The sequence below is a fragment of the Rhyacophila brunnea genome, unplaced genomic scaffold, assembly GCF_057557595.1.
Source record: "Rhyacophila brunnea isolate RB1 unplaced genomic scaffold, BYU_Rbru_1.0 scaffold_24, whole genome shotgun sequence".
NCBI lineage: Eukaryota > Metazoa > Arthropoda > Insecta > Trichoptera > Rhyacophilidae > Rhyacophila > Rhyacophila brunnea.
Window position 1 is genome coordinate 1,864,890 of NW_028232904.1, and position 27,336 is coordinate 1,892,225.

General features: G+C 39.6%; 1 protein-coding gene across 1 annotated transcript in view; it reads right to left on the reverse strand.

Moving 5' to 3' along the window:
• LOC147068877 (cyclic nucleotide-gated channel alpha-3) overlaps positions 1–27,336 on the reverse strand; it is a 590,082-nt gene that overhangs the window by 25,466 nt on the left and 537,280 nt on the right. Inside the window, exons 10-11 of the mRNA XM_085951461.1 lie at positions 13,536–13,636; positions 12,239–12,388 (exon numbers count right to left, since the gene is read on the reverse strand). Coding sequence (XP_085807587.1) covers positions 12,239–12,388; positions 13,536–13,636 — 251 coding nt within the window. The remainder of the gene's footprint in view (positions 1–12,238; positions 12,389–13,535; positions 13,637–27,336) is intronic.

The window sequence follows — 27,336 nt, forward strand, 5'->3', positions numbered from 1 at the left end:
CGCTTTGATGGTCTGAAGATAACTGAACTTTTACAAACACGGTCGTACAGTCATTTGTTAATTATTATTGATTAAAATGCCTGGATGACAACAATCATTGAGGGAGGTGGGTAAGGAATTTGTATGGGATTAGCGCCACCATAATTGGCCCAAACAATTACTTACATTACGTGAGATTTCACTAAAAAATATTATTCCACTGTCTTAGTCATTGGGTTTTCTACTAATGTTAATCTAGCGATTTTGTATTATATTTCACAACGTTTTATAACGATAATGCGGAATTAGTAAAAAATTCGCTGTTGCGTTTAACGCATTTTAGCTACGAGTGTTTACAACGCAAACGTATGTACAATACGCGAAATCTTGTACAAAATGAATACTGCAAAATGAGTTATAATAACAGGTATCCGGAAATTTGTATGTAAACAGTTCACCGCAGGACACTTATTCGTGCACCGCAGTAAGTGAAACATGAGTTCGTGTAACATTTAATCAAATGACGAGTTCTTCGTTGAACATTTCACTGTGGAGTATATTTGTATGTATGCTACAACATGTGGCGAATTTTATGAGATGTCTTTACTAGGTTAGGTTAGGTTAGGTTAGGTTAGGTAAGTTTACGGTTAATCTAATTGGAACAGTACTATTTGCATACTATCGCCACATTTTGTAAGATACGTACAAATGTATTCCACGGTGAAATGTTCAACGAAGAACTTGTCATTTGATAAAATGTTATACGAACTCATGTTTCACCTACTGCAGCGCACGGATAAGTGTTCCACAATGAACTGCATACGTACAACTTACATGTAACCATAATAAAAATGAAAATCGCAAGTAATAACGTGGTAAAGCCACTCAAGACAATAGGTACGCTGCGAAGTTAATCGGTTTTGTCAACGTATAGTGACATAACACGTTATCTGCCTGAAAGATTCAACGTATTCATTGTCTTGAACCGATTTAGTAGAAAACTCAAATTAAATAAGTTACGTATTGTTATTTTTACAGGGTTTTAAAATACAAATATTCATTACTACACTTTAATCATTGAGACAGATGAATTCCACATAATTTTATTTAAATTATGTTAAGGAGTGGTTTGATATCACTGACGTCATAACGATATGCAAACTTTGGCTGTCTCAATGAAAAAACTGTAAGGAGACATACAAACTGAAGCGGAGCGGTAAAATAAAGCGACAAAGTTCATGTATTAAGTAAACGTAATGTGGTTAACATTTATGTCACCAGTGTGGGTTTGAGATATTTCTCAGTAATGTAAAATCAAAGATGTCACACCAGTTAATCAACACGATTTTCTTGCTGCAGTAATCAATAAATACTGCAGAAGAAGCTCCTTCAAATGGACGAATCAAATCGAGAACGGACAATGCCGAGTGTGATCAAGACGTGAAGAAAGCTCTCCATTGGACAAATTGTCCAAGACTATAAAATTAGTTACTCGCTTAGTCTATTGATTCTATGTTTAGGACTTACATTTGGTGAATCTGTTCCAGCGTATCTATTCTATACACAAAACTGCTTTCGGCTGCTATGGCAGTTATCTAGGATAGGTTTGTATCAAAGTATTAGCACTTATTGTAACAATTACAATAAGTTAATTGTATGGCCCCCACATCTTGAAGCGGGCCCCAAGGCTAGGATCTTTGTCGCGCCCCTACCTATCGCAAAGGATAAAGGCAGTGTGATGCTCTACAGTAGTGTTTTTCAAATGGTGTTCACGGTAAAATTAAGGGTATTTTTAATATGTATCCACTCTACTTATGTATTAATTATCAAGTAATGACACAATTCAAAATTACATCGCACAATCAGATATTTCAAAATATAATCATTATTAAAGGAAAATAACGCCGCAGGCGGCTTTTTTACTATTCGAGAAAATTTATGATGTGTGTTTATCTTACTTATTTGGTCGACTCACCACGTCTGGCTCCCCATGAGCCCAGGCCCTATCAGCCCCACCCCCACTTGTGCTATGCGGCGGCTAGTTATAATTGTTACAACACGTGCTATGTTTTAACAGCACCTCTATTGGCTGTGGTAAATTTTAGAGTGATTACAGTTTTGACTGTTTATATAGCTAACTTGTTATAATAATTGTTACAATAAGTGCTAATACTTTGATACAAATCTACCATAGATAGCTGCCGTAGCGGACGAAAGCGGTCTTGTGTATAGAATATATTATGCGTTGCTGTTGTTTTTAGAGGCGGACATCGCGCCAGTTATAAATATTATTATTAGGTCAGTTATTCAATATTATTCCACTGCTGGCATATTAAAGACAAATGGCATCGCACATCGCTTTGTCGTTTGTCGCATTCCTTTGCCGCTTCGCTTCACTGTGTACGTTACCACAAATAAATAATAATATATATTGCATAACATTAATAATAATTTTAGTACATAGAAATAAATGACCATGGTAATACCATGCAAGATGACGTCACGCCAGGTTACAAAATGCAAAAGCTCGTTAATAATTCTCAATCAAAAAGGAATTCGAAAAAAGCTCTCATAAAAAAATATCAATTCATCAAAAAACTGGGATCCAAAACGTTATTCGTACAAAAAAATATCTACAGATTTTCAGACAGAGGGGTTAAAATATGCAACCACGTATTTATAAGTAATTAAGTCAAAAATACTGTTTTTAAAGCCACAACTAAATGCCTACTAAACAAAGAAAAATAAATAATATAATAAATGGGAGAAATTAAATGAAAATAAATATAACAAAAACGAAAGTCATGTTCAACAGCTTTGCGGGCCAAAAAGAGATCCTCATCAATGGCACTCAGCTCGAAACTACATCTATTTGGGACAAGTGTCTATAGATGGATGTATATTTGATGAAATTGTTCGCAGAGTAAAGCTAGGCTGGAGTACTTTTGGCCGCCTGAATAATGTCCTTATAAGTGACCTCCCACTGTGCCTAAAGCGCAAAATGTTCAACCAGTGTGTGCTTCTCGTAATCACATATGCCTGGGCAACATGGACCCTAAGTAAAAGAGAGATCCAGGAACTTAGAGTAGCACAACGTGGTATGGAGAGGTGCATGTTTTGAATAATGTGAAAGGACAAAAAAAAGGAATGAGTAGATAAGGGAACATACAAGGGTTTGGCGATGTAATAGAGTTTGCTAAAAACCTCAAATGAAAATGGGCTGGACGAATAGCTGGAAGAAGGGAGATTTGTTGGACAAATTTAGTCATCCAGTGGTATCCAAGAGGTACAAAACGTCCGTAAAGTAGACATAGAGACCGCTGGTTCTGTCCTTATCCTGCGGAAGTAAGTGACAACGCAATGCACAGGACCGAGAGATGTGGAATCAGCTTGGAGAGGCCTTCATTCGGCAGTGTATAGATTCAGGCTGATGATGAAATGAATTATTGGGATTTTTTTATAGTGCCATCACCCATCGACGTTCGGTCACCATCAAAACTAACTTAGCTTTGTCATCTGCATCCGGAACAGTTTAGTGGACGTCCTCTCCTCCAGTGACGTCCTCTGCTATGTTTACCATTGATTTTTCCTTGAACGAAAGTTGGCGAATGCTGTACTTTTGTCCTCTCATAATGTAGCCGAGGTACTGTAGTTTCCTGGTTTTGACAGTAAGCAAAACTTCTCAGTCCTTTACCATTCGATTGAGAACTTCAACATTTGTCACCCGATCAGTCCAAGAAATTTTATGCGTCTATACAGCCACATCTTCAAAGCTTCAACTCTACGTGACAACTCTTGGTTTAGCGTCCATACTTCCATACCGTAGAAAAGAATTGAGAGAATATAACAACGTATCATACGCAGCATCAGACCTAGGTTAAGGTCTCGATTGCTGAGGAGACGTTTCATCTTGAGAAATGCACTCTTTGCGATCTCAATTCTAATTTTTATTTCCTGAGACTGGTCCCATTTCTCACTGACCCATGTACCTATATATTTATAATGGGTCACACTTTCAATAAAATTGGTTTGTTGTTAATGACAAAACTTGTGTTGGTGTTTGGTGTTACTATATTTATTTTGATACTAGACAAGTTTTGTTTTTTGAGGTTCATTTGTGAACCATAAACGTTGCTGACCTCATTAACCCTTTCTACTAATTGATGTAAACTCTTTAAGCCATCAGCACAGTGTCATCAGCATACCGTATATTGTTAATAGGTTTCTCTATTTTCTCACTATTATTGGGTGACTACTGTGGTATTCGATGTGTGGGTTGAGGATGATGATAATGAAGTCTACGATGTAGCAGGGTGAGATTTATTAGCAGCGTATCGGTACAATAGTATATTATACAATGATAGTACATATATTATAATCTACTGAGATAGTTACGAGCTAGGTACTTGGATTCGAGTGACATTTAGATAGATTATTCTTCGTTATTTATACAATAAAAAGTAATACATTAACATAAAATTCTGGTACATAATCATATTGGACTAATTATAGAGTCAGCGTTTTAAATCGGGTAGCTTGTGAAATATTATTTATTATTACAGTCGTAAGAAAATATGATACTCGTACCATGAAAAATGATTATTCGGCTAATACACTGTAATGATATAATGTGCTGTGGTATGATGTAATAATATACCGTATCTAATATCGCCAATCAACTTGCTGATCTAGCTAAGAGTTGTTTGCTGGAAATTGATTCGCTGGGAATATATTATTGCATAATAATTTGATACATTAAACAATAGATATTTAATCGCTATTATACTACAGCTACACTATCGTCGGCTAAACCGAAACAACGCATCGTTTCATCTCACTTATAGTGAAGAGGCGACGTTGGTTCTGGTTCAGCCACGTGCTGTGGATCCCTGAAGACAATTCAACCGGTCTTGCATGTTCAACTGGCCAACTGGATTTCGGTGTCCTGGAAAGCTGCTAAATACCATTCACAGAGTATAAACGGCTAATTCTTATACTGTCGAAATAATGCTGAAAAGGCCCGAAGTCGTTGACCACCACACACTTCAAGGCGCAGAGGCGCACACATGGAAAACCTGTGTATTAACCAATTAACAGTAAACAATATACAGAATTTGATATCCCATCATTTGAAAAGATGAATAATCTGACATAGCTATTATTAAATTTACCTTCCTCTCAAAGACGTCTATTATTAATAATCGACAGATATCAATTACATTCGCTGGATGATAGAAACCGTGAATTGAAAACTTCGTCGAAGATCTATCGCCGTTATAATTATTGTGAAGTTTCCGAACTGAGATCAGTTCCGGTTGAATAGTTAGCACTCTGTCAATCTACAAAATGGCCTCCGGCACGCTTTCAACTTCGCGCGCTGGGCGTCGATGCAAACAAACTAAGTCATATTAAAAGCAGTGGCGCGCTTATATTATTATCTTCACGTGGGATATTAATATAGCGTAGTTTCAGAATAAACGTCTTCGCTCGAGCAATCTTTCCTGGATGGCAGGAAAAGGCCTGAAAGCAAGTACGACGATGTCTGAAGATGCGACCGAAAACATCGGGCATGAAGAACTTCCTCATAATTTAAGATCCACTGGACGAGTTTCCTGGCTTTAAGCTTCCTCTTCTGTTAAATGGGTTTTCCCTCCACCAGCCGCCATGGCTCCACCCCCGTTATGCGGACGTTTACCGTGGCGTAACGAACGTAAGGCGCTCTTCAAATTTGTGCCAAAAGTGTCCCAGGAGCAACTTCCCAAGACCATAGTTGGCGTGCACTAGAGTGTGCGTGATTCCTATTTCGATAATATAATGTATTACAGTCAATTCTGATCTGATCAGACCTGAGCGGGACAGATAAAACTGACAATACAAACATTGAATACCAAACCAACCCACCTCAAACGCTCTCGGTCTTAATAGTCAGAAGTTATACTTCTTTGGCGTAACAAAACAAAAACAAAACTTATGATAACCTAGATTCTTCGACTAGCTCTAAATTATCTTGTTAAATTAGACACTCAAGAAAAAGGACCGCTTATTGGAATGCCGTTGGTTTATTTCTATACACTTTAACTTATATTACTAAATAATATAATTATTTATCGTTGTTTTTATTTTCAAAGTAACAACTGCCACTATGACGTTTAATAGTTTGTTTACGTAAGGAATTGCAAATGGCCGACAATAATAAATTCGCTGCCTAGGCAACGGAACAATTCTAAACTATAATATTATACTGTATAATCGTCACGATTGCATTATCATATTGTGGCGTAAAGGTAGTTCGTTCGGCTGATAACCGAACAATCGTGTTCGAATCCAATCGAGTGCGATTTTTTTCGTGTGAAAAAATGAATTATGTGTTACGTGTCACACGCCAAAAATACACTCTGATCTGATTTTCCAAACGCGCCTTAAGAAGTATAACTTCAAAAATAGTTATTTAAAGATCTAGATTAGCTTTTTTGTATTGGTATTGTAGACAATTTATGAGAACGTCACTGGTTTTAACATCAGAGATATTTGAAACAACCGTGAATTAACTACGTTGAGAAATGCTGAGGTGGAAGCGTGCTCCAAGTCTTCATTTGGAATTCCTCCACGAGAAACTGCACAAGTATACTTAACATCCACTATACAGAATTATCAAGAGATTAATATTCGTCTGACTAACTATCAATCACGAAAATAGCTTCCGAACAAAAGTTTTGATTTATGACGATAATACTGTGGTTTAGCGCAGTGCAGAGCAGTGATTCCCAACCTTTGTTTATTTGGCGGAATCCTTGAGATTTTTTTATAAAATAATTACAAGATAATAAGAATTTTTTATATACAACGTTTTTAAATTTTCTGTTGAATTATTATGCTCAATATGCTCAAACTTGTACTTGATATGAAGTAAATAAAAAAGAAACAAATATAGAATACTGAAATGTCATTTTGACATTTCATTTTGATTTCCATAGTAACGCTCGTATATATTAATATTGTAGTTGCTAGGACTACCCCTTTAGCAACCAATAATATCCTTTTACTTTTTACGGATTTTTCTGAAATAACTTTCCATACAAAACAGATTTAACTGAAAATGAATTCAATTCTACTTAAAGATGGCAAAAAGTATTAAAAGAATGCATTGGCATCGTGTTCTGATATATTCTAAAAGTTTCAAATGTATAGCTAGTCGGGAAGTTAGTTAAAAATCGGTTGCAAGATTTGTACCGGACAAATGAGAATACGAGCTAATAAAAACGTTGTAATAAATCTCGACGATCCCCTACTTGGTCGAGACTAGTGGCGAAGGGTGGAGGTAGGCCGTTAAGATCCGACATAAATAGTGTACACTAAAATTTCTCGGTAAAACATATTTGTTTTCATTTAACTGATACTACAATATGTAGATAGTGTTTGTGAGTTTTAAAATTCAATTACACCCAGCCTAATATAAGTTAAAATAGATAACAGACAAAAAATATTCGTTTATCCATAAAATATTTAAAATTATACCATGAAAGCATAATATATTGTTAGTTATTACAACGTTTTTATTAGATCGTATTCTTATTTGTCCGGTGGTTGTTTGTCCGGTACAAATCTTGCAATCGATTTTTAATTAACTTCCCGACTAGCTAGACATTTGAAACTTTTAGAATATACCAGAACATGATGCCAATGCATTTTTTTAAAAATACTTTTAGCCATTTTTAAGTAGAATTAAATTCATTTTCAGTTAATTCTGTTTTGTATGAAAAATTATTTCGCAAGAAATCCGTAATCCAATCCACTATTATTGGTTGCTAGGAAATTATTAATATATACGTGCGTTACTATGAAAATCAATATGAGTGTCAAAATGACATTTCAAATACAATTATTTTTTGATCGTTTAAGCTAGTCAAGTCAAGTTTATATGATTAAACAGAAAATTTAAAAACATTGCATATAAAAAGTTCTTTTTATATTTTATAGATAGAATATTATTTTTATCTACTATGGTTTGGTAAGGCAGGGCTTAATGAATTTAAAAAGAATATATATTCTCAATTCAACGAAAACAAATAAGTATGAATGAAAAAGTGTGCAACATTTTGTGGAATCGCCCATAACATACTAATACTATTATGGTTTGGTTTAAGCAAGGTTTGAATGATTTTTAAGAACTAACCATCACCACCTGTAAATTGTAGTCTTAGTTCAATAAAAACAAATACGAATGACTGAAAAAGTTTAATGTGCACTATTTATGTCGGATCTAAACAGCCTACCTCCACCCTTCGCTACTGACCGGCATAGTACGAATATGTCACTTCCTGTAGGGTTGGTAAACAAGTAGTAGAACACATTAGTATCTACCTAGCCACGACCGCTTTGCTCGGAGGTCTGAGGGCGGAGGTTGGCGGTATCTTTATATTGCCGCCTTTAGGTCTTGGATCCATGAGCCGGTGCGCTCGAAAAGTTATTGTACGCGACCTGGTGTATGACACGGCGCTGCGTGCGTGGCAGGGGCGATGGACCACTTCTTCCAAGGGCAGACAAACGCATTTGTTTTTTCCTTATATAAAGTAGCGCATGGTAACCAGATTGACTCCAGACCATTGGACTTCTCAGTTTTTAACCGGACACTTTGGTTTTGCCTCCAAGCTCTGTCAGCTTGGCCTAATAGAATCTCCGACTTGCTTATGTGGCGAATTGCAGGATGCCGATCACATCCTCTGGGAGTGTACCCATAAGTCGGTTGAAAGGGAAGAGCTTCTCAAGTCGGTCCGACCCTCCGTTGGACCGGTTGGTACGAGGGAAAATTTCTCAGCTTTTAAAAAGCTTGCGGCATTATACGACGAGCGATAAGGTCTTTTCTCATCGAGAATTGACCGTAATACATTAAATGGAAGTAGGGATTACGCACACTCTAGTGCACGCCAACCAAGGTTTTGGGAAGTTGCTTTAGGATACTTTCGGCACACATTTTAACAGCGCCTATCGTTCGTTACATCACGGTATATACCTGCATAACAGGTGTGGAGACGTGGTGGGTGGTGGAGGGAAAAGCAAGTATCTAACTATGCATTAAAAAAATTATAAAACAGTTTTTATTAAAACTGAATTCCACAGTTATTGTTAATTCATATAGCTCCATAGCCTCCATATTATGCCTTACTTTTCGCCTAAAATTTACCTACCCGTTGGGTGAGCTTTTCTTAATTATCGTGAAGCCTCTGACTAATCTAGAGGTTTGGAATCACTGGTGTAGATTTTGTATTATAATATAAGCTTATCGTAAAAATGCGTTTTCAATGTTTCCTTATAATGACGGACAGCAGATATTTTATCCCAGAAACTTCAATATATTATTATTTGAAAGTTTCACAAAGTAGTTAAGTATCTCAAAATAACACAAAAACAGATTGTGAGGCATCCAGTGATTTGTACATTTTAGTAATATGTATATGGTTGAGCCAATTATGGTGGCCTTGATTTCTTTCTTCCCTTCTACCTCAAATGATACTCAGTATTGTTGGAAGACCAGGCGCAACATAGGCAACGAGTTATTAATCGAGCGATTATTAATATAAAAACAGGGAACTCAGAAATAATGGGAACTGAAATACATAACGGGTAAGGCGAAGCAGGTAACCGACTCCGAGTAAGGAAGAATCCGGGCTAAACTTACACACGTGTCAAGAATACGTTTTACCTCAAATACTGAAAACTGCTCTCGGTTTATGCATTTACGCTCATTTAATGTTGGTGTATTACACACACTATTGCACGTGCATAATGCGTGCTTCATTTTTCGTAGGACACTTACACATTCAAATTACTGCATCAACATGTGGCGTATTGAATATAGCCTATCGATATTCTATTTAGTATCTGTTCTGTGTATAAAAACGTTAGTCATTCATCAACCGCGCACGTACAAACACTTATAATCCAAACTATTTCTGATAGTATATATCAAGTCAAGCAGACAGGAGTACGCGATGTAATGGACGTTGCCAAACAGCTGAAATGGAGATGGGCGGAGCACATTGCTCGCCGAAAGGACGGCCGCTGGACAAATGCCATCATCTAATGGTACCCAAGGGGCACGAAACGGCCACAGGGTCGCCCTAAAAGCCGTTGGATTGACGGACTGATAAAGTTCGGCGGAAATACGTGGCAGCGAACGACACAGGACCGAGAGAGTTGGAAGAAGCTTGGGGAGGCCTTCATCCAGCAGTGGATTGACCTCGGCTGATGATGATGATGATATACCAAGTGCCTCAAATGGAAATGGGCTGGACACATAGCTCGAAGAAGTGACAATCATTGGACAAATTTAGTCATCTAGTTGTATCCAAGAGGCACAAAACGTCCTCCAGTTAGGTCTAGAGGCAGCTGGATCGATGAAATGATAAATTTCTGCGGAAGTACGTGGCAACGCAACGCACAGGATCGAGAGAAGTGGAATCAGCTTGGAGAGGTCTTCATCCAGCAGTGAATAGATTCAGGCTGATGATGATATCAAGTGCCGCATACCGGCTGACAACAAGTACATACCACGAACGTGTCCAGTGCAACCGTCGTGGAAACATTATGAAAGGTCAGTGCCTGGTATTCTATCTGTAACACACCATTCAATTACAGTCCACAATGAAAAAGCCCAACCATAATATATATTTAAAAAATTACACTTGGTTTGGGATGGAATCAATAACCTTGAAAAAATACTGTGTTACCATAAATAGGGCTGGAGCCTATGGGGGATTTATGTTTTATGATCTGGCGCTGATTTCGTTAATTCAGTCGCTTTTGTGATGATGTTATTCAATTTGGAAGCCACATACCTCTGTAATTTCCTCCCTTCGATGGTATCAGTGATGATACTCCTCTCTTTGCTTCTTGGATCTATTCACTGGAGCCGTAATCTCCCAGCACGTCGATTGTCTTTCTGGATTTTGTTAACGGTAAGTGCTTCGACGCTGTTGGGTCTGTATACATTTTACGATATCCAGCTGATCGCAAACTTTGTGCAGTTCGTGATCAAGTCGAAGGATCTTTCTGAATGCACTGCGTTCAAACACCATCGATATATTCCGGTAATCAATGAAGCAAGTCATGTTACCTTTGTTTACCTGGATAATTGCTATGATTTAATTTGTTTATAGCAGATCATTGCCGATAATTATTATCTATACACTTTATTTTAGAATTGTAGTAGATTTTTGGGTTTTCACCGTGTATTCTTCTTCCTTTTTTACTCGACGTTTCGGGGTCGTTGCAGAGGCCATTATCAAGAGATGATATGTTTTATGATGAAAATGTAGTGTAGGTATATGAATGTAAACGTTGCTCTAAGAATGTCAAAAGGAATCCGATTAGTTATTAGATTAGTTATAGATATTAATTTTATTGTTCACTTGGTGTTATAGATAGACGATATTACGGTATTTAACTGTTATTTTATAATATCGACTGTAGAAAGACAAAAGGATTTAACCCTCAGTTATTTCAAAATTGGTTTATTGAATAATAACATTGTACATGATAAAATACACGTTGTGTGTAAAGAATGTAGGCTGAAAATGCAGAATTATTCTCTAATTTGAGTTTGTAATTTTAATAATGAAGGAACTGCAGTAGGAAAAAAGACCTAACCATAATTTTTATTTGTCTTTCTTTCGTCTCGTTAATAAGTATAATTTTGAGAAAATGCAACACCAAATTATTAATCATAATGTACTTTAAATTTATGTATAATTTATATTAAGACTGATCGAAAATCCTAGTACAAACGTTGTTTGTGCGTCCTGTAAAATTTGGTTTGTGTGGGTTAAGTCCTTTTGTATTTTAAAAGTTGATCTAATGAAATGATTTTTTTGTTAGTTTTACATCTTTTCGGATGGATAACGTCTGCTTGTATTATTGACCGAAACAGATAGTTTTATTTTCTGCCGATAGATGATACTATACGTTTTCTAGGACCATTTATTAAATAGGGGAGTTCGAATGGTTAAAGATATTCGCCGTTAAATTAAAAATAATATATAAAATAAATAAACTAATTAGCATTCACATGTGACTATTACTCAAAGGGGTACAATAATCAAATAAAATAGAAAAGACAGAGAAATCGATATTGAAGTGGTCGAAAAAATTACCAAGCGAGTGTTGCCAACAGAAAAAAATATAAAAGTAATATTATTGTTTTATTTATCTGACTGTCTGATATGGTTTGCAATGGCGCTGGTCTCTCGCTGTGGATATTTACCAAGCTGTTTACCTGCCGTGCCCATGTTAAGAATTGAAATCTCTCCAAAATATGAACCGGCTTTGAGTGTCGCGAGGACTGTCTTCCCGTTGTCAGCCACCACCTGCAGCCGGCCGCGATTCACGATGTACATCTCCTTGCCGACCTCACCTGGAAATTTATAAGAATTAAATAAAATCGCATAGCTAACGCGAAAACGAAACACATGAAAAAGTATAACAGCAGCACTTACAATTCAGAAAACTAATCAACGGCTGTTGTGCCGTGTTGGTGATGATTAAAAATTATGAAATTTGGATATCTTTGAGAAAGTTAACAATCCGGTGATTTTGTAGAAAAAAATGAACGTGTAAGCCAGTGGTGAAGGGTGGTTGTAGGTTATATTATAACCTGTACGCCCGTTTGATGTAAGTTGCAATGATTTAATGTGCATTCGGTAATATTGTAAGTATACCAATTTCGATCGAAAAGTTATTGTACGCGACCTGGCGTATGACACGGCGCTGCGTGCGTGGCAGGGGCGATGGACCACTTCTTCCGAGGGCAGATAAACGCATTTGTTTTTTTCCTAATATAAAGTGGCGCATGGAGATAACCAGATTGACTCCAGACCATTGGACTTCTCAGTTCTTAACCAAACACGGTGGTTTTGCCTCCAAGCTCTGTCAGCTTGGCCTAATAGAATCCCCGACTTGTTTATGTGGCGAATTGCAGGATGCCCATCACATCCTCTAGGAGTGTCCCCATATGTCGGTTGAAAGGGAAGAGCTTCTCAAGTCGGTCCGACCCTCAGTTGGACCGGTCGGCCATTGCGACTTGGTATCTACGAGGGAAAATTTCTCAGCTTTTAAAAAGTTTGCGGCATTATACGGCGAGCAAGAAGGTCTTTTCTCATCGAGAATTGACCGTAATACATTATATGGAAGTAGGGATCACGCACACTCTAGTGCACGCCAACAAAGGTCTTGGGAAGTTGCTCCTGGGACACTTTCGGCACAAATTTTAACAGCGCCTATCGTTCGTTACGCCACGGTATACGCCTGCATAACGGGTGTGGAGACGTGGCGGGTGGTGGAGGGAAAAGCAAGTATACCAATTTTGTGAGAAATACGGATTTATTTAAGAATTGTATATGATTCAATTATTTCATGATTGGTTTGAACTGTTTCAAGGCCCTATTTTAAATAATATTATGAATTGATTGCATCATTTGCGTTAAAGATAATCACCGCTGTATATCTAATGAAAATGAAAATAAAGAGTAAAACATTATTATTATGTTTTTTATAATACTCACCTTTTCTACAAATATAGTCACCGGGTGAGAACAGAACGGGCCGCAGTTTGAGAACCAGTTCGCACAGAAACCCCGCTTCGGTGTTTTGAAAGATTTCCACTCTGTAAAAAAAAACATTTTTTGAGAAATCAACATTTTAAAAAGTTAAATGCAAGGTTTTGAAACACTGGCAATATAAAGCAGTCTGCCAAACTAGTTTACCTTACGGCATACTGGGGGGTTACATGTAAATTGTACATAAAACATTTCACTGTGACACAGTTCGCCGTGAGCTTCCTTATCTTCAATTTTATTAGATTCAATATGAACATTTATTCAATTTTCATAGCTGATTTTGGCAAAATCCATGAATTCAACAATGAAAACCCAACCTAACCTAACAAATAATCTAGTATAAATCGACTATTTTTAAAATGCCGCCTATTCGACGCTTGCATTCTGACAGTGCTGCTTTACGGTAGCTAATCATGGCACCTTACGAAGGCTCAGAGCAACCGTATACTGAGCTTCGAAAACAGATGTTTGCGACGTATACTGGGTGTGCGGTGGGTATGACTTTAGGAGCAACGAGGAGATAAGAGAACGCACCAAGCAGCCTCTCATCACGCTGAAAGTGAAGAGGCGACGTTGGACCTGGCTCGGCAACGTGCTGCGGATGCCAGAAGAGAACTTTAACCTGGCTTGCCTGTTCTTTGAACGAAGCAAGAAGACTGGCGAGCGAGGGATTCTTGGAGGCGCCGCGTGGTGTCCATATGCTCCAGCTAAGGGGCGGATATGGCCAAAGAAGAAGAAGAAGATTTTTAAAATTTGTTTGCTGCTATGGCTTTCTGTAAAGTGTAAACCGACAAAAACCGTGTTTTATTTAGGCATGAATTTGATGTCAGTACTATACGACCCGAAGAGGTTGGACGGTCTTTAATATACGGCATTTATTTAATACCTCTATGACGACCATATATTTCCGCTACAAAATTTCATGGTGAAGTGTGATACGACGAACTGCATACGTGCAAGTTTCCGGACACGATACTGGGGAAAGGAATTTGTTTAGTGGCACACCAAAAAAAAAAATCACCCAAAAATGTTCTGTTTTGTCACAGTTCTGTTTCTTCATGTTCTTTTATATCATGTTCTGTTTTGTCCGGTTACAACAATGACATTAATATGGACGAAGCAAGTGGAAAAAAAAATGACACTCACTTTTTTATCGGGTCTGCCGAATGGCATAATCTGTTCTAATGTCATCATAATAAAGGTGATATTGCTATAAATTCCCGATGCTTTTTGTCGAGTCTGCCGAATGGTAGGTTCGCTCAAGTAAACATTGACACTAGAAACACTGTTCTAACGCCATTACAATAAAGGTGATATTGCTATAAATTCCCGATGCGTAATAACGCATAATGGAAATTGCGTGACGTCTACCTATGCATGTGCGAATGTCGCTGTGCACGAATTTACTTGCTAGCTACTGTATTGAGTGCGTTATCCATTAATAATGTCAGTTGCAACATTTGCTATATATTTATACAAGTGTGTATTTTTATTTGGCCACCTTTTTATATTTAAATCTCATGTTGTGAACGTCCTGTGATGTCCACAGTGCTATTTTTTTTTTTTTTTTTTTTTTTTTTTTTTTAATACATACAATGCACTCAGAAAATATTAAGGCCGTTCATTAGTTGAGGCACGGTCTAAAAAGATCGTTGCTAGGCGATGCGCGGATTGCGGGTCGCGGGTGCAAATGACGCCTGTCAAACGAAATATTATTTGTCATATAAATCCAACATACGTCCATTTTATGTTCTGTTTATTGTTCTATTAGTTTCGAGTTGCGACTGAACTGTCGAGCCGTGCGGACGTGTTTTTGCATCGCTATTATTTCGCTTTCGTTATCTTCAATTTTGACCCTGCTATTCACAAGTTTTTGATCCCGTTTCTATACTAATACCTTCGCCTGCCCTTGGAATACGATTTGTGAAACTTTTGTGTGTTTTCCCCTTGGACTTTCCCGGGAATTGTGACTTTTAATTCGTTTAATAATAGTTACGTAATTATTGTAACAATAATATTTATTGTGCGATAAATTGTGGTTGAGTGAGTGACGTGTGACGAGTGTTACCTAGCGCCATGGTCAACCACAAAGGGGACCCCATGCAAGTGGAAGGAATGTCCACTAGGAAGCGGAAGTCGGACGTGGCTGAGGGTATTGGTGACCCAAAGCAGGCCCCCAAGGTCAAGGATAAAAGGCCTGAGAAAGAAAAAGAGAAAGACAAGCAGAGCGCTTCCACCACTTCAAAGGGCAAGGGCGTTAAGTCAAGGGCTGGTTCAACCTCAGCATCTTGCGAGGAGATCAGTCCCGTGGCTTTGAGTATTCTCTCTGAGTCTCAGGAGAGTGCGTCCAGGGCGACGATTGCCATCAAAAGGGCGCTTGCCACCCTCGAGAAGGACAGTCGTATTGCCAGAGCAACCGTGAACGCAGTTGCCGAGCAGCTTGAGATGGCAATCACTGAAACGTGGGCCATGGCGATAGAGCTGGAGGCACACAAGGCAATTGTAAAGGATCGTGCCTCCTTAACGAGAGCCATCATCCAGGCTCCTTCTAATGCTCCTCCCAGGGTTCTTTGGAGTGACGTAACCCGTAGAGAGGCTCAACCAACTAGAGTCTCCGAATGGTCACCAGTTCCTCCGAAAACTGTCGCCAGGCCGGGGGTGATGTTTTATCCGACTAAGGAGGGCCAAGAATCGACTGCCACAAAGGAAGCGGTCATGAAAACTATTGTGCCTGAAACTTTGGGAGTGCACATCACCGGGGTACGCAAGATCCGGGGAGGCGGGATCATCGTGCATCCCAAAAGTGACGACGAGGCTAAGCGGCTCATGGCTGCCCCTGGGCTGACTGAGGCCGGCTTAAAGGCCCAAGTCGCGGGGAGAAAGCTTCCCCGCGTCATAATTTTTAATGTACCCATTGAGACGACAGAAGAGCAGCTCAAGGAGGCAATCATAAACAATACCCAGGAGGCGTCTGGCCTTGCATCTGAGGGTTACGCTGGAACTAAACTGAGCCACAAGGCGGGACCGAAGACCAAACGTTGTCATATGATAATGTCGATCCCTGGAAAGGCTCGAGAGGCGCTGCTTAATGATGGCAGACTTTTCATGGGGTGGAATTCGTTCCCTGTGCGTGACTTTTGCGGAGTTGTCAAGTGTGCAAAGTGCCACTTATACGGACACATGGCTAAGGGTTGCAACGCTAAGGTTACAACGTGCGGCCACTGCACTAAAGAAGGGCATGACAGAGCAGACTGCCCCACCGCTGACGAACCGGGAAAGTGCCCTGCGTGCACGCGCTACAAGAAGCCGAACAGCCACTTGGCCACCGATCCCGACTGTCCCGCGCGCCTACACGCTATTGAGGAGGAAAGAAGCCGCACTGATTACTGTCCGCAATGATCTCCTTCGCTCAGATAAACGTGGGCAGAGGTCGAGCCACATCTGCCGAGCTGCTTGAGGTTGCTCGGGATCAGAATACGGACATAATTATGATACAAGAGCCATACGCCTTTGGTCCCAATCGGGGCCTAAGCGGTGGCCGTATCATACAAGCTACCCCAAAATCTCTAGCTTGCATATTTGTAATTGACACCGCACTGACTGTGTTGCATCTCTCGCATCTATCCAATGAGCTCTTCGCGGTGGCGGAGATTGCTAATAACAGGGGGCTCTCCATTGTAGTTATATCTGCGTATTTTCAGTACAGTTCTTCTACCCTGTATTGCACAAAACAACTGGAGAAAATCTTATATGCTTGCAGAGGCAAGCAGATAATTGTTGGGGCGGACGTTAACGTCCAGTCCTTGCTCTGGGCCCCCTCTGGGCCCAGACGTAACAAGGACAAACCTGAGCCACTCGAGGAGCTCTTGGCCGCCTTTGATTTGACGGTGCTAAATGACCCTAACGGGCCGGCCACTTTCTCCACCAGAAATGGTGAGTCACATATTGATGTCACTCTGACATCCAGTGGCGTTGCCAGACGCGCCGTGGACTGGCAGGTCCACACGGACGCGGTGGCTAGCGATCACCGTCTGATCACATTTTCTTTCAGAGTTGCGGGAGATGCGGCCCCATTGAGCCAAACCGAGAGCCTACTACTTCCCAGGCGCTTTCGGACGAGCGGTGTCAATTGGGATGCTTTTGACGTCAAAATTGGTGGACTGGCCTCTGCCATGTCGGCTGACGATCTCCACCAAAGAGCCAATGACTTGACTGCGTTCATTACTCAAACTGCGGAGTCCACGCTGGGTAGAACCTCTCTGAGGCCACCCAACCTTGCGCCATGGTGGATACCAAAATTGACGTCTTTGAGAAGGACCATGAGACTTGCCCAAAGAAAATTGCAAAGAGCTAGAAGATCTCAGAACGACTTACCCAGAAATGACGAACCTACGGAGATTGCTTATAAATCCGCAAGGGCAAAATTCAAAAAAGAGTTAAATAAAGCCAAGAAAAAGCACTGGCGGGATTTTGTCTCTGAAATGGGGGGCTATGATCCGTGGGGACCGCCTTTCCGCGTGATAAAGCTGGGCTCAAGGCCTGGTAAAGTCATGGCGGCTATGCGGCGCCCCGATGGCACCTTTGCGATGGACAGCGCAGAGTCTGCATCCATACTGCTGGAAGCTCTAATTCCACAGGACATACCTACGGCACATGAAGATGACAGAACCTGTCAACTAAGACTATCTGCAATCTTGCCGTTGGAAACTCACCATTCTCCTGAGCTTACCCAGTCGGAGGTGGGATTAATTTTTGATGGCCTCAGGGCGGGCAAAGCCCCCGGACCTGATGGGATCAGCAATGTGATTGCCAGAAGGGCGTGGCTTCGAGCACCTCATGAGATAGTCGGGCTGTATGCTGACTGCATGAGCAGGGGCATCTTTCCGGACTGTTGGAAGAAGGGTCTCCTTAGGATTATACCTAAGATGAGCACACGACCACCGCATGACCCAAAAGCGTACCGTCCAATCACTCTTCTGCCAGTGCTGGGTAAGATATTGGAGCGGTTAATCAGCAGAAGACTGGAGGACCACCTTGAGAGAATCTACCCTATCTCGGAGAGGCAATTTGGCTTTAGACCCGGCAAGTCTACTGAGGACGCTATCAGATTTGCACAGAAATTTGTTGAGGACTCAGAAGGAGTTATTGTGGCAGGCTTCTTTTTGGACATAGCCGGTGCCTTCGACACCGCATGGTGGCCATTAATTCTATCTAAGCTTCGGCTCCGACAAATCCCGGGGGACCTCTTTGCCCTAGTGCAAAGCTATTTTAATAAAAGGGAAGTTATATACGACTCTAGCACTGAATTGATTTACAGGGAGACCACCATGGGGTGTCCGCAGGGTTCCGTGCTTGGCCCCTTGCTATGGAATATACTTTTTGACGATGTTTTGACGTTACCTCTGCCACCGGGCTGCGCGCTCGTCGCGTACGCTGATGACCTTCTTTTACTAGTTGGCTCGTCGAGCCGTCCGACACTCGAGCGCGTAGCTAAGGACGCATTATCGAGAATCCTTAACTGGGGTAAGCTTAATAAGCTTGCATTTGCACCTGGCAAAACGGAAGCTATCCTCCTAAAGGGCAGCTCAAGGATAAACATAAATAAGCGATCACCCGCAGTGCGCTTCGGCGACTCTGCTATAAGGTTTTCTCGAGAGGTGACCTACTTGGGGGTCGTTCTGGACGAGAAGCAGACCTTTTTGAAGCATGCTAAAGTAATTGTGGCTAAGGCCAACTCAGCCTATCAGAAGGTTGCTCGCCTGGCGGGCAACAATTGGGGCCTAAAGCCTCGGGCCCTGAGAATCGCCTACGAGGCTATATTCATGGGCATCGCTGGCTATGCCTCCAGCGTGTGGCACACCAAAGCCTCGCTGACAATTGTGAAGAGGGCTCTGCTTAGCGGACAGAGGGCTGCTCTGATTGGCCTTACTAAGGCCTATAGGACCACATCTTCGGATGCCCTGGCGGTCCTTGCGGGGGTCTTTCCCCTCGACTTGCACGTTCAAATTAGAGGATCGATCACTCTCCTTATGAGGAGGATCAATACAACTCTCGCCGGTGTCCCTCTGACACCGCCATCGAGAGTGGAGGGCGTGAGCTACAGAAAAACTGTATCTGAGCTGGTCTACAAGACCGCATATGCGGCATGGCAGGCGAGATGGGTGGCCTCCTCTAAGGGCCGCCAGACTTTTCTATACTTTCCAGATGTCTCGGTGAGACACATGACGAGGAGACTGGTGCCTACCCACTGGACTAGTCAATTCATGACTGGCCATGGAAACTTTGCGGCCAAACTGCAGGGGTTTGGTTTGGCAGGACATGGGTCGGGTTGCTCATGTGGACACGACCAGCAGGACGCAGAGCACGTCCTGTGGGACTGTCCACTTATGGGCCCCGAACGAGCGGAGTTGTTTGCCCGGGTCCGACCCCATTCGGGCCCAATAGGACACGCGGACATGGTGGCAACCGAGGCCAATTTTGCGGCCTTTACTAAATTCGCCAGAGCGTACGGGGGGCGGGACACTCTCGACTCCCCTTGCGACTCTTCAAACTAAAGTCACTCTGATAGTTGCCATATAAATTAACATCATGCATTCGCACTTCGGTGCAAGGTTGCATCACCAGTCTCGTGCGGCTCTGCTCGGGACAAAATGAGGGCTTAAATTCTTTGATCTGGCACACGTAAGGGTTATGTTAGCCGGCCGCGTATGACGTGGCTGCATATACATAACGGGAGCGGAGGTGGGAATTTTACACACCATGTTCTATTAGTTAGAATAATAATATATTCATTGACATGTTTTCTTTTTAAAGTAAATGGGTAACGTTTTTAGTCATCTTTACACGATTTTAGAATTAATTGGCCCGTCGCCATCACGCAGCAAAGCGACGTGTTTCTGGCTCGACGTTGTCTCAATGAATGCGAGCGAGTCCAAAATTTCGTCGCGCATACAGTTGAAAATTATTTGGCGTTTCATTGATGCGTCACCTTAACAGCGTTGAAATACAAAAAGTTAATAATGAGCCTTTATTAAAAGTAGTTCAATGCCTTTTATATAACACTACTATCTACCTTCACAGTTCGCTGTTACCTTAATGGTTTGATGCTGAGAATAATATAAAACAATACAAAGGAGTTGCAAAAGTTCTTCAAAGAACTTTTAATAGAATAAATAATTCCCATTTACGTTTTTTATATTTTCCACAAGTCAAGGCGTCTGTAGTGTTCTTGGGCAGAGGTGACTAAACAGCGGCACGAGAACCAGACACATAAAAGGATCCAAGATCCACGGTGATCCATTGGATGAATTTACATTAAATACGTATCATAGTATATAATATAATATATTTAATATATTATGTATTATGCTACGATGGCTGAGAGGCTAACGCGCTGGCTTATATTGCCGTGGGTCCCGGTTTCGACACATCGCACCGAATTACTATATCTAAATAGTTTTATTTTATGTTGAAACTCTTCATGGAAGTTGTCACCTTGGACGATTGTCGTCAACTCCAACTTGATATAGATAATATATTAGATTGGGGCAGTCGTAACAAACTGGACTTCAATATTGATAAATGCAATGTTTTATCGTTTACTAAAGCTTCACGAGTATTGTTTTTCCAGTATTCGATGCATGGCAGAGTTCTCTCGCGAATACCTATCATCTGTAAGAGATCTTAGGATTACGTTTGACAGTAAACTGACGTTTAGTGGTCACATAGATACCATTTGTAAAAAGGCGCTAAAGATGTTGGGCTTTGTCTTGCGTTTTTACCTGGTCTTTTCGGATGTTACGGTACTAAAAATTCTCTATTACTCCTTAGTTAGAAGCATACTTGAGAGTGGGTCTATCGTTTGGGCTCCGCATCAGTTGAAGTACGGCCTTATGGTGGAGAGAGTCCAAAAGAATTTTTTGAGACTCCTTTACTTTCGGCTGTATAGATATTATCCGTGGCTCTATCTGACTGACTTTCTCTTAGGTATGCTTACATACTGTAGCTTAAAATTTAGAAGGGATCTTTATTTAGCTACGTATTTTTTCAGACTTATACGCGGCGTAAATGTGAACACTGCCATTCTTGGTGGTGTTGGCTTGTGTGTCTCTGATAATTGCCTTAGAAAATCGAGGGCATCCGTTGTTTATTCTCCCAAGGTGCAGAACTAACCTGCCATTAGTAATGCCAATTGAGAGGGTAATAACCATGTTTTTTTTTTTTAATATTAATAACCATGCCCTTGTTTTTTCGTACAAGGTGGTTGGGTGGGTTAGTTAGACTGATGTGGAGCTAATTAGGTTCCTCCATTTATATCTTTAATTTTCTTTATGGCCAGGATTAAATATTTTGTGTAGTGCTCTTGAGTTGTTCTATTGCTTAGTACTTCGTGAGGCTTTTGGAGGTCAATTTCATAATTATGCTGTCTACATCGAACCCTGAGAGTCCATCGCTCCCTTTCTAGTATAGGGCAGTCGTTGATGACATGCCACACAGTTTGAGATGTGTTGCCGTCACATGGACAACAGTCATCATCCCTCAATTTAAATCTTTTTAGATAAGCTCGCACCGCTCCGTGGCCTGTTAATATCTGTGTGAGTTCGTGTGATATTTTTAAGTTCCTGGCAAGAGTGATGGCACAGTTTATGTTTGGAATAAATTTCTGCGTTATTGATCCTGTGGCGGATGTTGTGTATCTGTGGTTCCATAGCTCTATTGTGTCTTCGTTTAACTATGTTTAATTAAATTGCTTCGGATATTGATATATTCTACTTACGTGAGGGTGAATTTAGGTGGACGTTGTTTTATATTTTTTTAAGATAAGGTCTATCAAAGTTCACTCTGTGTGCTTTCATCTACTTTTTTTTGTTATTTTTGTTCTTATTTTATTACTTATTGTATTATTAACTTAGATTTATCTGTATTCTTATTTTAAAAATTGTTAACACTTATTTTATGTCATGTCGTGAACGCTTTAAATTTAAAATTTGTTATATTCATTATATGTAAAATAAATAAATTTGATTTGATTTTACCATTATATTTATTATATTGCATCGATTTTACCATTGTAGTTATTTGAAACAGTAAATAAATTCTAGCCTCCTCCATCACCATGAACACTACCGTCTTTCATCTACAATACATGTCCTCCGCCGAACCAGAATACTACAGTGGATTATGAAATCATTATTAATTCGTAATGTTATGAACATAGAAGTATTAAATAAAAACAGGGAAAGGAATCGGCTTTCTCATACAACTGAATGAAGCAGCCAGCAATAGCAGACAACTTACGAGAAATAGCGACGCGATAAAAAAAAATCAGGGCATCATGAAGGATTTACTTTGGTTATTATAATGTACCCATATAATATAATGTTAACGTGGAAATTTTGCCGCAACTTGATTACCAGCCCGCCTCACCATACTAGCCTGCTTCACCATACTTTCATAAGCCGCCCCTAGGTTATGAACTTGCAGATCTGCTATCTCATAACATTAAGAAATCATAAATTATATATATCAGTGGCGAAGTGGCTACCCCAACGGAAGAGAACCAGAGGCCGTCCAAGAAAGAGCTGGGCTGACGCCGCAGAAGTGGACTGGCTTCATATAGGAAGACCCGGTAACTGGAGAAGTGTGGCGAGAGACTGAAGTGAGTGGAGAGCGGTTGTGGAGGAGGCTAAATTCCACACCGGGATGTAGCGCCGTGGAAGAAGAAGTGGCGAAGGGTGGATGTAGGCTGTTAAGATCCGACATAAATAATGCATGCTAAACTTTGTCAGTCGTACGTATTGGTTTTTATTAAAATAAGACTACAATAAATTTATAGATAGTGATGGTTAGTTTTCAAAATTAAATTAAGCCCTGCGAATACTAAGCCATAATAGAATAATCAAAAAATACTCGTCTAACTATAAATTATCTAAAATTATGTACTTAAATCATAATGTAACTTTGGATATTTTTTATCTATTATAGTTTGGCTTAGGCAGGGTTTAATTGATTTTTAAAAACTAACCAATACCATCATTCTGTAAATTATTGTAGTCTTAGTTCAATAAAAACAAATGCGTATGATATTTAATTTGCACTATTTATGACAGATCTTAACAGCCTACCTCCACCCTTTGCTACTGAGTTATACATACTGATATATATATGTTTAATAAATAATATTAAAATTGAGGTCTGGGTTACAGCAAACCGATGACAGCCACACGGTTATATATTATAAAACTTCAGAAGAAAAGGTTTGACTCCACTGCCTTAAGCTGCGGATGAACAGAGCCGAAGAAAAAAATGAAAAAGCGAAAAATAAAACAAAAACTGAATAATTTAAGTGAAGTAAGCATAAAGAAATACTAGACTGAGAAAAATCATCGGACAATTAATTATAACTTTTGCTCTGCGTACAATTGAGACGGAGCGCAAAAAAGAATTTATAAATCCAATTTATTTCTTTATGCAATTCTTCAATTATGCATTTTTTCTGGTTAACTTGCACCTTTATTGGATTTATTTTAAGTCAAAGCTTCACTTCATCCAGTGGGGTGCGTTTTTGAAATGATTTTATAATATTAAGTTACAGCGCAATAGGTAATATAAAGGTTGAAAGGGAATATATTACTTACTGAGTGATATTATATATACATCTACTCTATCTTGGTTTCATTGATTATAAAAAAATCATTTCATTCCATTACAAATTATCAATTATAGAAGATATTATTGTCTCCACAATACCTTCATGACCGGGTGCAGGAACTTGCAAATGAAAGTAAAAAAATATGTTATATAAAGGGTCTTTCAATAAGGAAGCTCAATTTGTTTTAGGTTATAGCGGCCATGTTGTCAAAGTGAAATCTGTAAAATTTATTGTGAATTGTTTATTAGTGTATGGCAAATCATCATGGAAGGTTATAGCGTTGAACAACGTGTGAAAATCATCGAATTTAGTTATCAAAATCAGTGCTTCGTTTGAGAAATGTTCCGCGCAATACATGATTTTTAGCCTCGCCACAACTGTCCTGGCGAGTCGACTATTCGACGTTGTCAAAAATCAAAATTGTCGAATTTGGGGCGATACCAATCCACACGAGATACACCAGCACCAAATGCATCCGGAGGAAGTCACTGTCTGGTGCGGATTTCGGTCTGGCGGAATCATCGGTCCGTAATAATTCTTCCAAAACGAAACTGGCATTGTCATAACCATGGCCCCCACAAAGGGGGGCTGACAGGGCTCTAGCCTGGGGGCCCGGGCTCAGGAAGGGCCCGGCGTGACGAGTCGACCAGATAACTGAGATAAACACAGATCACAAATTTGCTCTAATAGTAAAAAAAGTCGCTATTTTACTTCAATAATATTAATAATAAAAAAAATGATTTTACGATGCAACTTTAACTGTGTGCCGATACTCGACAACTCCATAGGTAATTCAAATGGATGTACATATTAAAACTACAAGAAATCGCTAAAATATACATCAATTTTACCGCGTACGTCATTTGGAAAACGCTACTGCAGTGCGTCACGCTGCCTTTACCCTTAGCGATAGGTAGGGGGGCCTGCCAAACATCCTAGCCTGAGGGCCCGCTTCAGGATGTGTGGTCCATGGTCATAACCGTCAACGGCGAGTGCTACAGATCGATGAAAAGCAAGTTCTTGTGGCCTAAACTGGATAATATGGATACCGATAACATGCTGTTCCAACATAACGGCGCTACATGCCACACAGCGCATGCTACGATGGACGTTCTGCATGAGCGATTTGAGGGCATGGTTATCTCGCGCGGCGGCGACGTGAACTGGCCACCGAGATCATGCGACTTAACGCCTTTAGACGTCTTCCTTTGGGGCTATCTTAAATCCCATGTCTATGCGAATAAGCCGCACATAATTGATGTCCTCAAAGTCAATATAACAAACGCCATACAGCAAATTCAGCCATATTTATGCGACAAAGAACGAAAATTGGACCTTCCGAATAAGTGCCACCGAGCAAAGCCGCGGTGGACGTTTGAGCGACGTTATATTCCATACTTAAGGGCGGACATGCTCAGCGTAGGTCAAAATGGAGCTTTTATTGCATTTTCAAAGCATGATCATGGACATTCCTTAAACGTTGTAGATAATCTATTTCATTAACATTTATTATTTTTTAAACGCATTTATAAAACCATTAGTATAATTTATGTCGACATTATTATGGTGAAATATTTACGATAAAAAAATATATTGATAATCTCTGTGATCCTAAATTTGACAAGAATTAGGCATTTTATTATTCAAAAAATGGGCAAGATTAACACATTTGAAGATAATTCTAAGATACTAATTATAAGCTATGTCTTTGACCATTCAAGTGTCATAAACATCCTTCGAATAATGATTGCTTTATAATAATTATTGACCTAAGAATAAGGTATTGTTTCATTATTCGTAGGATATTTATCACACTTGAATGGCCAAAGACATAGCTTATAATTAATAGCTTTAGAATTATCTTCAAATGTCTTAATCTTGCCCATTTTTTGTATAATAAAATGCCCAATTCTTGTCAAATTTGGGATCACAGAGATTATCAATATATTTTTTTATCGTAAATATTTCACTATAATAATGTCGACATAAATTATACTAATGGTTTTATAAATGCGTTTAAAAATTAATGAATGTAAAAAATCTTAACACCACTACACATGCATGTACTGAAATATGACTATATTCTAAAACATTAGAGCGAGAGGTTTAAAAGAATACTATTTTTATGTAATAAAAACACTTTATGCAGTCATCAAATGTTTAAGTAAATATAAAGGATAATAAGGCTTCAAAATTATATAAATATATTATCTACAACGTTTAAGGAATGTCCAGGATCATGCTTTGAAAATACAATAAAAGCTCCATTTTGACCTACGCTGAGCATGTCCCCCCTTTGGATATCTCACACACACAACTTGTTTTATTAAAATTTAAAAATCGAACGTCCTTATTGAAAGACCCTATATATAAACATATAAAACAAATAATTGTCACAAAGACAAACGTAATAATTATTATTAACTGATTTTATGATCAAAAAGCGAGAATTGTTGAAGGATGTATGGCGACGTGACTATCTAGGATAGGGCGTGAGAAACTCCCGTTGTAGCGGCGTGATTTAGAAAAGAGGCGCATACATGGCGCTGCCCATTAACTAGATGTCGCAAGCGCTATGTAGACAGATTAGGATTTAACCAGTGACCTGATATTTTTAATGGAAAGATATTTTTGTTATTACTAAGTCTCGGTAGCTATTTCTATTATATTAAATAAGTCTCCTCGATTGGCCGCCCTTTGAATAACTGCCACCCCAAAGTGACGCAAAATCTGCCTACCCCCACGAGACGTCACTGGCCACGAATTAAAATTATTTTACTGCCATTCACCGTAAATAATCATATTCCCAAGTATCACACTTTATTTATTTTAATGCCCACGATGACCTATTAGCATAGCGCTGCTACTATATTATATATTAATAATATAATAGAAAATAAACTGTTAAAAAGGCTACGTTATTTTTAAATATAGTCAAAGGTGTTTCTATATATACTTAAAGGTTCATTGATTACTTCAAGGTTACACAGAGCAACTCACCTATAATAATTACGGTACGCTAGAGGAAAGCGAGGTGAGGGGTTGATTTCTCACCCTCTCCAATTTTTTTACCACTGGTGAATACATTTTTCTATG